General features: G+C 37.8%; 1 protein-coding gene across 1 annotated transcript; it reads right to left on the bottom strand.

The window, feature by feature from the left end:
• Positions 1–716: 716 nt before the first annotated feature.
• LOC111821181 (defensin-5-like) lies at positions 717–2,077 on the bottom strand. The gene is made up of 2 exons (XM_023734503.1): positions 1,881–2,077; positions 717–1,071 (listed from the first exon to the last, which is right to left on the bottom strand). Exons 1-2 carry the CDS (start codon positions 2,050–2,052, stop codon positions 965–967), a joined length of 279 nt encoding a protein of 92 aa, XP_023590271.1. The 5' UTR covers positions 2,053–2,077; the 3' UTR covers positions 717–964.
• Between the last annotated feature and the right edge of the window lie 9,230 nt (positions 2,078–11,307).

The raw sequence follows: 11,307 nt of genomic DNA, 5'->3' as shown, positions 1-11,307 counted from the left end.
TTATTGAACCCTGCAGAGAAGCAGAGAGTGCCGTGGGAGGGACGGTTGGTGTCAGAGTTGGTAAAGATGATGGAGAGAGGGGGCATGTCTGACCTCTGCCTCATAGGAATCAGCCTTGGCCTGTTGATCTTGATTCTCTTTCCGCCTTGTGAAGTTAGAGAAGGTCAGACACCTCCCCTACACCGTTTTTACACTCTGCCTCAAGTTTTTTGAAGGCCTGGTTGCACAGTGGTTAAGCACGATGGCTGCTAACCAAGAGACTGGCAGTTCGAATCCACCAGCCGCTCCTTGGAAACCTTCTGGGGCAGTTCTACTCTGCGTATAGGGTTGCTATGAGTCGGAATTGACTCAACAGCAACAGGTTTTCAACTCTTTTGAATATACGGTTTGTCCACTACAAATGACGGGGCTCTATTCCAACAACTCCGTTCTATGTCAGTTCTGATGTAAGTCAAAATTCCTCTTTTTTTTTAAAGTTTTTTTTTTATTTTTATTGCCTTTTATTATCAGTATCTTTATAAATCCGATCTTTATTTGTCTTTGGGAGTTGGCATGAAAATGATAGCATCGGTAAATTACAATTGCAACATTGTATGTATGTTGCAAGTTCTCTAATCAAATTGCAATAGTTAGAAATCAGTAAGTAAAGCTCCCTAAGACAACATTCCTTTGGAAATTAAAGAAATAGTTCTAAATAATTCAAACGTCAAAGAAAATTTTTGTTAATAGTTGCCAATAAACTTTTATTGTTTTCCCGCCAGAGATCTTACACAATTTTGTTAGATTTACTAGGCACTTTATATTTTTATGCCTTTGTTAATAATATCTTTTTTTCTTTTTTAACTTGCTGCAAGGACTTTATTTGGGATAAGGAAAGGAAATTGAGGACAAGGTATAAAGAATAACAATAATTCTCTTATAGATCTTCAAAGCAAAGTATGAGTCTTCTGTCTGTTTTTGAAGCTCATCTGCAGCAAAACAGGTAGACACGACCATTGAGGTAGCACCTCCCGAAGCGACGTTCCAGTCCAATACAGAATCTAATTCTGCAGTAGCAGATGCTCCTTACGCCTGAAAACACAGAGGAAGCATCAGGCATTGAGTACTGGGTTAGGGGAGAGTGGTAAGCAGAGGACCCTGGAGAAGTCATATGCTGGATTGAGCGAGTCATGTTGACTAAATTAGGGCCCACAGCAATGATCAACCTCAATACGGTAAACAGGGATAATTATAAATAGCAATGTTGGTCACACAGGATTAGAGACCCTCTCTAATATTACAGGTAGTAACGCTACGCTCAGGGTAACCACAACTTTTGATTCTTCAATAGCAGATGGCTCTTGTCTGAAGGTCTGGGGAAAGAAGAGGCTTGTCAGGCTCAGTGGGCAAGGAGGAAAGAAGAGACACAGCCAGACTAATAGAGATATGCTGAGAAGCCACATGTCTACTTAAAATAGACATAATACCTGTCCTATTAGGATAGTCAGAATTTACATTTTTGTCATAAATCAAAAGAAATCCTACTGGCTATGTGTTGGTCATGGAGGATCAGTTTCCCCTATACCAGTCTATCATTTACATGCTACTGCCACGCCCTAGAATACACATCTCAAACTCAGGGCTACTAAACTCTCATTCTGCCTCATCCACACATCCCTGTTTCAAGTACGGCCTCCGTGGGTAACAAGTTCCTCTAACAGGACTGGTGTCATCTCCCTAGCTGAAGCGTCTGAGTTTTACTCAAGTTATGGAACCAAATCCTTTGGGGCTGAAAGCGCCCTTGAAGAGCCTCCAACTCCAGTGCTTTTGTTTTCTAATGATTCTGTGGCTAGTTTGAGGCACAGCTGGAGCTAGAACCCCCTACAGCCCATTGATCTCACCTGAAGCCTCTTGGACTAAGCTTTCATATCCTGCAAAGGAGACCTCCACGTCCAGGTCCTCTACTCCAGTCTTGTCCTGGGCTGGGACCTCATCAGCTGTTTGTCTGAGTGGCTCAGCCTGGGCCTGGAGGACCAGCAGGAGGATGGCAGCGAGGAGGGTGAGGGTCTTCATGGCTGTAGGTCACCTGGAGGTCAGAGTCCTGTATGGCAGAGTGAAGAGTGTCAGCCAGTATTTACATGTCTGTTAGGAGAATGCTCAGAATCAGTTAGGGAAGGTGCGTAGTTGTTCTGGGGATGGTGCTTGAGGGCTGTGAATAGTATGTTTTTAAAAATGTAATTTTATAACATTTTGCTGGTATATAAAAATGTGATTGATTCTTTGTATAGTGATTTTTTTAGTGATGATAATATTTTATTATTTTAAATGAATCAAAGATGAACAGTGTCTATGTACTGACTTAAGTGTGTCAACCATATATTAGAGGAAAAAGCAAATTAAATATATACAGAACCATAAAACCAATTACATCAATCATGTTGTACAACCATCACCAATATCCATTGCCAAATTTTCCATCCCTATAAACAAAAACTCAATGCTATCACATGAAAAATGTCAAATTGGCAAATGTCATGTTATCTGTATTTTTACAAATACAGACACACAACCGATAATCAGTTGCTATCAACTGATTTTATGTTTAGTTACCTCTTCCAAGTCTCCTCTAATTTTTTTTTTTTTTTTTTGGTGAACTAAAATATAAACAGAGAACTCCACAAAAAAAATGTACAGCTTAATGAGTTATTGGAAGGTAAAAGTCTTTGGAAACTCTATCCAGGTAAAGAAATAGAACTTTGCCAGCCACCCCATAACATCCTCATGTGCTCTGTTCCAATCACAATCTCTGCTCTACCCCAAAAAGTAACCATTATCCTGACTTTTATACAAATCCCATCCTTACATTTCTTTATAGTTTAAAATTTCAAGTGTGAACCTCTAGACACTATACTCTTATCTCTTATCTAAGTTTTAGTCTTGCCCTTTGATTTCACTTTTAAATTGACAAAGTTTTTTTTACAGCTTTGAGATCTAATTTACCTGCCATTAAATTCACCCATGAAATGCATACAATTTTATTTAATTTATTGTTGTGCAACCACCTCCACAATCCTGTTTTAGAACATTTCTATCACTCCAAACAGTTCCCTTGTGCCCATTTTCAACCAGTTTCCACTTTCACCCCCAGGAAACCCTTGATCTCCTTTCTTTTCCCTATAGATTTGTTTTCTCTGGACATTTCATGTAAATAGAATCATAAAATACGTAATCTTTTGCATCTGGCTTCTTTCATTTTACAGGATGTTTTTGAGGTTCATCCATGTTGCAACGTGTATCAGTACTTCATTTCTTTTTATTGCTGCATAACATTCCATTGTATGGATATGCCATGTTTTGTTTATCCACTCACCAGTTGATAAGCATTTGCATTGTTTTCAGTTTTGGGTTGTTATGAATAATGCTGCTATGAACATTCACTCACAAGCCTTTGTATAGAGATACCTAGGAGTGGAATTGCTGGTTTGTATTCTAAGTTTAATAACTGCAACAATGGACTCAAACTTACCAACAATCATGAAGACGGCACAGGATCAGGCAGTTTTGTTCTGTTATACATAAAGTCGCCACAAGTGGGAGCCAATTGGATGGCTACTAACAACATGCCAAGTTGTTTTCCAAAATGGTTGTACCACTTTACATTCTCCACCGGGAAGATATGAGTGTTCCAGTTTCTCCACTTCCTTGCCAACATTTGTTATTGTGTCTTTTTCAAATTATAAACAACCTTTAAGCTTGTAGAAGCTTAAAATTATGCTTCTAATTTTATTGGATGATGGTGGGAGAGACATTACTACAGGTGAGTTGCTGTGTGATTTAATTACTCTGAGTGGCTATTGAGCGGGGTCTTATTGATTGGCCTTTTAGGAACAGTGGAAGTTATATGGCAACAAACCCTGGAGTTGGGCAAGAAGGATGGTTGTTTCTAAGTACTGGCTCCAGGAAAGCTGGCTTCCAGTATTTGAGAACAAAAGTTCAGACTTCAAGCTGCCCACTAGTCAATCCCTAAATGTTTATGGAGTCCCTGCTATGTAATCAGGACTGGTGGTTAGGATGGGGTGTGGGATTCTGTTAATATTTTCTTAACATGTTTACACAAAAAGGGGGAAATTTGGCCTTCCTGGAGACAGAAATAGATTAGAGGTTACCCAGGGCAGAAACCCTGGGGGTGCAGTGGTTAAGAGCTCTGGCTGCTAACCAAAAGGTCAGCAGTTCAAATCTACCAGCCACTCCTTGGAAACCCTACGGGGCAGTTCTACTCTGTCCTTTAGGGTCACTATGAGTCGGAACTGACTTGACCGCACCTAAAAACAACAACAAAAATACAGTTCCTACTGCCAAGGAGGGAACATGCCTTTAGTTGGGGTATTAGTTATCTATTGCTGCATAACAAATTATCCCCAAAACTTAGCAGTTTAAAACAACCAACGCTTGTTATCTCACACCGTTTCTAAGGGCCAGGAATCTTAGGTGGATTTTTCTGGCCCTGGGCCTTTCATGAGATTGTAGTCAATCTGTTGGCTAGGGCTGCAGTCATATGAAGGCTTGACTGGGGCTGAAGACTCACTTCTAAACTCACTCATGTGACTGTTGGCAGGAAGCTTAAATTCTTCACTCTATGAATCTATCCATGGGACTATTCACAACACGACAGCTGGTTTTCCCCAGAGCAAGTGATCTGAGAGAAAGATTGGCCAGGATGGAAGCTGTAGTGTGTTTTATTACCTAATCTTGGAAGTGACATACTACCACTTCTGCCATATTCTATTAGCCACCCAGACCAAACCAGGTACAATATTGGAGAGAACAACACTATGCTGTGAATACCAGGAGGGTGGGATCCCTGAGGGCCAATTTACAGACTAGTTACAGCAGTTGGCAATTTTCAAAGAAAAGAACTAGTTTAGTAGTAACGTGAGTTTGTTTCCAACTTTTAAATTTCTTTAGTATCATATGGACTCATAGTACTTATGAAAGTAAAGGAAAGACTAAATGTGACAGTGTTGTTGTTAGTTGTGTAATATTAATATAGCTATAACAGCTCTCATTGAGTGACTATTTATTATATTTTCCCATCCTTTTACTTTTATTCTTTCTAAATTCTTATGTTTTAAAAGTGTTTTCTAAACAGCATATAGTTGAATTAAAAAAAAATTTTAACCAGTGTAACAGTGTCCTTACCTGAAGAATTCAATCCATTTACATTTATTCTTAGTATGTATATTTGGATTTATGTCTAACAGTTAATTTAATGCTTTCTATTTGTCCCACTTGTTCTGTTTCTTTTTCTCTCTTTTCTTGCTTTTGTTTTATTTTAATCATGTCATCTTTTTTCTCTTGTCTAGGTTGGAAGTTATGCGCTTTCTTTCTTTTACTTTTTAAAAAATAAAGCTTTATCAAGCTATAATTCTCATACCATACAACTCACCAACTTAAAGTGCGCAATTCAATAGTCTTTAGTATGTTCACAGAATTGTACTCCATAACCACACGAATTTTAGAACATTTTCATCTCTCCAAAAAGAAACCCCATACCTGTTGGCAGTCATTATCACCTCCCATCACTCACCCCCAGACCTAAACAAACAAACAAACAAACTCATTGCCATTGAATTGATTCCGACTCATAGCGACCCTGTAGGACAGAGTAGAACTGCCCCATAGGGTTTCCAAAGAGCACCTGGTGGATTTGGACTGCCAACATTTTGGGTTAGCAGCCATAGCTCTTAACCACTATGCCACCAGGGTTTCTGTCCTGGGTAACCTCTAATCTATTTCTGTCTCTATAGATTTGCCTAGGTTCAAGGAATCTAACAGAAAACCAGTTGGTTAAGGAGTCTAAGAAATGTAGTAAAAAGATTCTCACCTGATAGTAGAGAAGTTGTTCCAGAAGGCAGACGCTGCAGTAGTGACAGCAGTAGAGTGTGATCCTGGGTTTTTATTGAGGCAAGTTAGTTGCAACAGCAGCAGCCTCGGCAGCAAAGCAGTTGTGGATTCATGGTAACACAATTTCCCCTCTTGCTCATCCTTGGGTAATCTTCTCTTCTCTGTTTGGTACTGTATTGCCTGTAACACTTTTAAAAAATGTTTTCTTTTCTTTTATTGTGGTGAAAATATACATATATAGTATACACCATCTCAATAATTTCAATGTGTACAATTCAGTGACATTGACTACGTTCTACGAGTTGTGCACACATTCTTGCTATCCTTTTCTGAATCATTCAATCACCATCAATATAAACTTAACGTCTTCTAAGCATAAACTCTCCCTTTCCTTTCCCTTCCACCGCTGGTAACCACTAATAATTTTAGTGTTTCTATATATTTGCTTATTTCACATAAGTGAGTTCATACAGTATTTGTCCTTTCATGACTGATTTATTTTGCTCAGCATGATGTTTTCAAGGTTCATCCATGTTGTGGCATGCATCAGAACTCTTTAATGGCTGAGTAGTATTCTATTGTGTGTATATACCACATTTTGTTTATCCATTCATCTATTGATTCCTGCAGTACTTTTGTAAATTATTCTCTGTATTAAATTCCCACCGTTTGAAAAACTGGAGCTGTTTCTGTTATCTTGATTGCACATTTCTGGCACAAATAGATCGTCATCTTTTGAGCCTCTGGTATCAATTTTCTCATTGACTACCATCCGATTGCTAAGTCACTGCCTTATATTTTAGTTTCTGTTACAGCAGCACTCCACTTCTACTGTCAATTTCTGTGTTAGTTAGGGTTAGTAGTGTTAAACACAACTCCAAAACTCAGCGAGTCAACAAAAATTTATTACTTGCTCATGGTAGAATCTAATATAGGTTGTAGGTGGTGGTGGTAGGATGCTCTGCTCCATGCATTCATTCAGTGATCCAGTTGACAGAGGTCCACCATCTTCAACATGTGGCAGCCAAGATCTTTCTGGGAGTTGTTATCTAGCCTGCATGTGGGGGATGAAAGTGAGTGTGCAAGAAAGCTCAGAACATTTTAGGATCCAGGCATAGCGTGGTGGCCATCACTTCTGCCCACATTTCATTGGCCAGAACTGAATCATGTGGCTCTACCTAACTGCAGCAGGTGATGTTAAAGGTAGTTTATCTGTGTGACCAGGAGAAAAACAAAACTAGTTTGATGAAACATTGCATTGTCTCTGCCACAGCAAACTTGCTTTTGTTTATAATTTTCATGGTACATTTTCTACCTTTTTATTTTTAATTATTTTGTATCCTTACATTTTAGATATTCTTCTTTATAAGCAACATATGTCATATTTTATTGATTCTTAGAACATACTTTTTCATATTTTAATACACTCATATTTAATACTCTGAAATTGGGATACATCTTACAATTGATAGTATGTCATGGGTTAATTGGTAGTGTTTATACCCTTTGTGGTGTTAGATATAATAATGGTGTTTCTTGAAATAAGTGGCCTCATAAATTGTGTTTTTTTTCTCATTTCATTTTTCCCTTTGATTTGGAAGTTATACACTCTGTCTCTACTCCTTTACTGGTTACCTACAACATAAACGTAAATATTTGACTTATCAAGATCTATACATCAATATCATCTGTAGCACTAAGGGTTCAGTCAGGAAAACAAAAATCACATTAGGTGCTCTTATGGATTGAATTGTGTCCCCCAAAAATATGTGTTGTGAATCCTAACCTCTATGCCTGTGGTTATAATCCCATTTGAGAATGGGTTGTCTTTGTTATGTTAATGAGATAGGATTAGTGTAGGGTATACTTTGAGTCAATTTCTTTTGAGATATAAAAGAGATTAAACAAGCAAGCGAAAGAAGCAGACATGCCAAACGACATGAAGATTGCCCAGGAGCAGAAGCTCAGAAGAGACAAGGACCTTCCCCTAAGGCTGACAGAGAGAGAAAGCCTTCCCCCTAGAGCCAGCACCCTGAATTTGAACTTCTTTCCTCCTAAACTGTGAGAAAATAAATTTCTGTTTGTTCAAGCCATCCACTTGCGGTATTTCTGTTATAGCAGCACTAGATAACTAAGATAGGTGCTTTAATAGTGAGAATTTAATACAGAGAGTTGATGAAATAAATGTTGGAGGAATGAAAAAGCAAAAGGGAACACCGAGGTATCATAGAGGAGCAGGGAGCAGCTACTGCTCCTGGAGCTGGGGGAGCAAAAGGAAGAAACCCGGGTTATCACAACTAAAATGTCAGAGGAGGGACCTGGAGAACTGCAGCTCCCTGGTTGTTGCTGGACCTCTGCGGGGACACAATGAAACTGATTCTGGAAGAGCTGAAAGAAGCTTGAGGCACAGCAAGAAACAGAAAAAAGAAAACCCATTTCTTCCTCCTCTAGCTTTCCAGTCTCTGTCCAGCAGAACTGATAGAATCTAAGAGTGAGCTGACTGACAAAAAAAAGAAGTGGTTTGCAGATCATCAGCCCCAGCATTACAGTGACATCTGAAAGGATGGATCTGTTGTTGATTTTGCTGTTGATTTGTGACTTAGGGGACCCCATATGTTGCAGAATAGAACTGCTCCATAGGGTTGTCTTGGCTGTAATCTTTACGGAAGCAGGTCACCAGGCCTGTTTCCAACAGCTGGGTGCAGCTGGGTGGGTTCCAGCCATCAACCTTTTGGTTACCAGCTGAGTATAAACCATTTGTGACACCCAGGGACCTTTAGAAGGATGAATTTGAAGGTGAAAGGCATAGCTTGATAATTGGTACACTCTCTTTGCAGACAATTGCAAGAAACCTAGAACAAGTTGATTTTACTCACCTACCTCCCAAAGTATATGTTATTGTTTCAGTGAGTTTTAATTCTATCTTTATATATAAACTCCAGAATACGTTAGTATTGTTGTTGCTTTATACAGTCAATAATCATGTCGGTTTTAAAACATATTTCCCATTTTTGTTATTCTTCTTACATCTCAGACCTTCCATCTAGGATAACTTTTTGTCTGAAGTACATTCTTTAGAATTTTCCTTAGTGAGAGTCTGTTGGCTGCAAATCCTTCTGGTTTTTCTTTGTCTGAAACTATTTGTATTTCACTCTCATTCTTGAAAGATATTTTCACTGGGCATAAAATTCCCAGTGGAAGTAAGTTTCTTTCCGTATACTGAAGATGTCATTGATTTGTCTTCTGGCTTTCACTGCTGCTATTGAGAAGTCAGTTCTCAGTCTAACTGCTGCTCCTTTGAAGGTAATCTGTTTTCTCTGGTTGCTTTTATTTATTGTGGTAAAATTTACATGCAGTGAAATGCACAGACCTTACATGTTACAGATCAGTGAGTTTTGACAAATGCATACACTCTGGCTGCTTTTAAGACCTGCTCTTTGTCTTTAATGCTGTTGACTTACACTGTGATATGTCTACTTATTGACTTTTTTTTTTTTTAATCTGTCCTGCTTGAAATTTATTAGGCCTCTTGAATCTATGGATTTGTATTTCTAATCAGCTTTGAAAAATTCTCAGCCATTATCTTTGCTACATTTTTTTCTCTCTTCACCTTCCAGAATTCCAGTTAGACCTGTGTTAGATTTCTTACCCTACCCTCCATAATTCTTATTCTCTCTTTTAAACTTCTCTCTTTGTTGTTCTGTGTTTCACTCTGGATAATTTCTTCTGAACATCATTACTTCTATCTTCGACTAAATCTAAATTGTTGTTAAAATTACTCACTGAGTTTTTTTATTTAAGTGGAAATTTTCAAACACAATCAAAAGTAGAAAGTAAAGAATAACGAACCCTCATGTACCTATCATATAGCTTCAAAAATTATAAAATATGGTTAATTTCACTTCATCTATACCCCCACTACTTCCCCCTAGATTCTCACAGACATCATACCATTTCATTGGTAGATACATAAATTTGTATCTCTAAGAGATAAGGGCTAATTTTAATATAAATTCATTAATATCATATAATATCCAGTCAGTGCCCATTTTCCTGACTCATAAAAGTATTTTCATAGTAGCTTGATTCAGGATCCAAACAAGATCTATACATTGCATTCAGTGGACATGTCTCTTAGACCTCTTTCAATATAAACGGTTTTCTTCCTTTTTTAAATCTTGCAATGTATTTGTTAAAGAGATTGGGACATTAATCCTGTTTTATTCCTGATATGTTAAACAATCCTGTGGTGTTTAACGTATTCTCCTATTTCCCATATTTCCTGTAAACTGGTAGTCTTGGTTTTGCAAGAATCCTTCATAGATTCTCTGGATTCCATGCCTTCCTCTTTTTTAACTAACTGACTTGTTCTGGTGAAATACATCTTCTCCTATCTTTCTGAAAAGCAATGTATGGAGTGTTAATATTTTAATGGCTTGAATATCTGAAATTGTCATTGTTATGGACTCATAATTAAACCATAGTTTAGCTGAATGCAGAATTCTGGTTGGAAATAATTCCCCTCAGAATTTTCAAGGCATTTGTCCAGTGTTTTCTAACTTCCAGAGTTTATGAGTTGATAAGTCTAATGTTCTGATTCTTGATCCTTGTATGAAACTTGTTCTTTTTCTCTGGAAGCTTTTAGAATCTTTTCTCTGTCTCCAGCATTCTGAAATTCTACAATAATGCATCTTGGTGTAGGTCTGATTTGTTGTGCTGAATACTTAGTGTGTCCTTTCAATTTGGAAACACAGTCCTTCCATTTAAGAAAATACTTTTTAATAATTTCACTGGTCATTTCTTCCCTTCTGATTTTCTCCTGTCTTTCTGGAGCTCTCATTACTCAGATGTTCAACCTCCTGGGCTGATCCTCTTTTTTTTCCCCTAAAGTAGAGCAAATTTGATCTTCTTCAACTTTATCTTCTAGTCCTTCTATTCCATTTTTATTTCTGCTTATGGTTTTAATTTCCAAGTGCTCTTTTTGCTTATCTCAATAGTAGTTACTTTTTAAAAATCACTTATTATTGTTATTTCATGGATGCATGAACTTATTTCTATGAGGATATTAATGTTTGTTTTATTTTTTTGTCCCTGAAAATCTGTTTCCTCTCATTTGCTTTTTCTTTGCTTGTTTTGGTCTCTTTCTTGTATAATAAACGCTTTCTTTAAATGCCTGTAGGATTGGTTAGGCTATTTCTCTGAAAGAACCCTGATGAGAGTATTTTTGGAATATTTCCCCTTGGTTGGTCTGATTCCCCAGAGAAGGTTTTTCAGTGTCCTGCCTAGAGGTACAATCATGCTCTTGGTTACCTCTGTTGAGGAATCAACTTTCTCAGGTCTGCAAACCAGTTATCATTTCTCCATTTGCTTTCCAGCTTCCAAAATGTTACTGCTGTTGTCTCCTTTTCTTTTCTCTTTGTCTGT

This window comes from Trichechus manatus, unplaced genomic scaffold, assembly GCF_000243295.1.
Source record: "Trichechus manatus latirostris isolate Lorelei unplaced genomic scaffold, TriManLat1.0 scaffold00069, whole genome shotgun sequence".
In the NCBI taxonomy this organism is placed as follows: domain Eukaryota; kingdom Metazoa; phylum Chordata; class Mammalia; order Sirenia; family Trichechidae; genus Trichechus; species Trichechus manatus.
Note: the sequence above shows the minus strand (reverse complement) of the source record. Positions and strands in the feature narration are given on the sequence as shown.

Excerpts from the sequence above, each read along its gene's own strand:
- LOC111821181 (XM_023734503.1), bottom strand. The coding sequence starts at position 2,052 with ATGAAGACCCTCACCCTCCTCGCTGCCATCCTCCTGCTGGTCCTCCAG. Across the intron at positions 1,072-1,880 it reads CTTAGTCCAAGAGGCTTCAG|GCGTAAGGAGCATCTGCTAC; the intron begins GTGAGATCAATG and ends CTGTGTTTTCAG.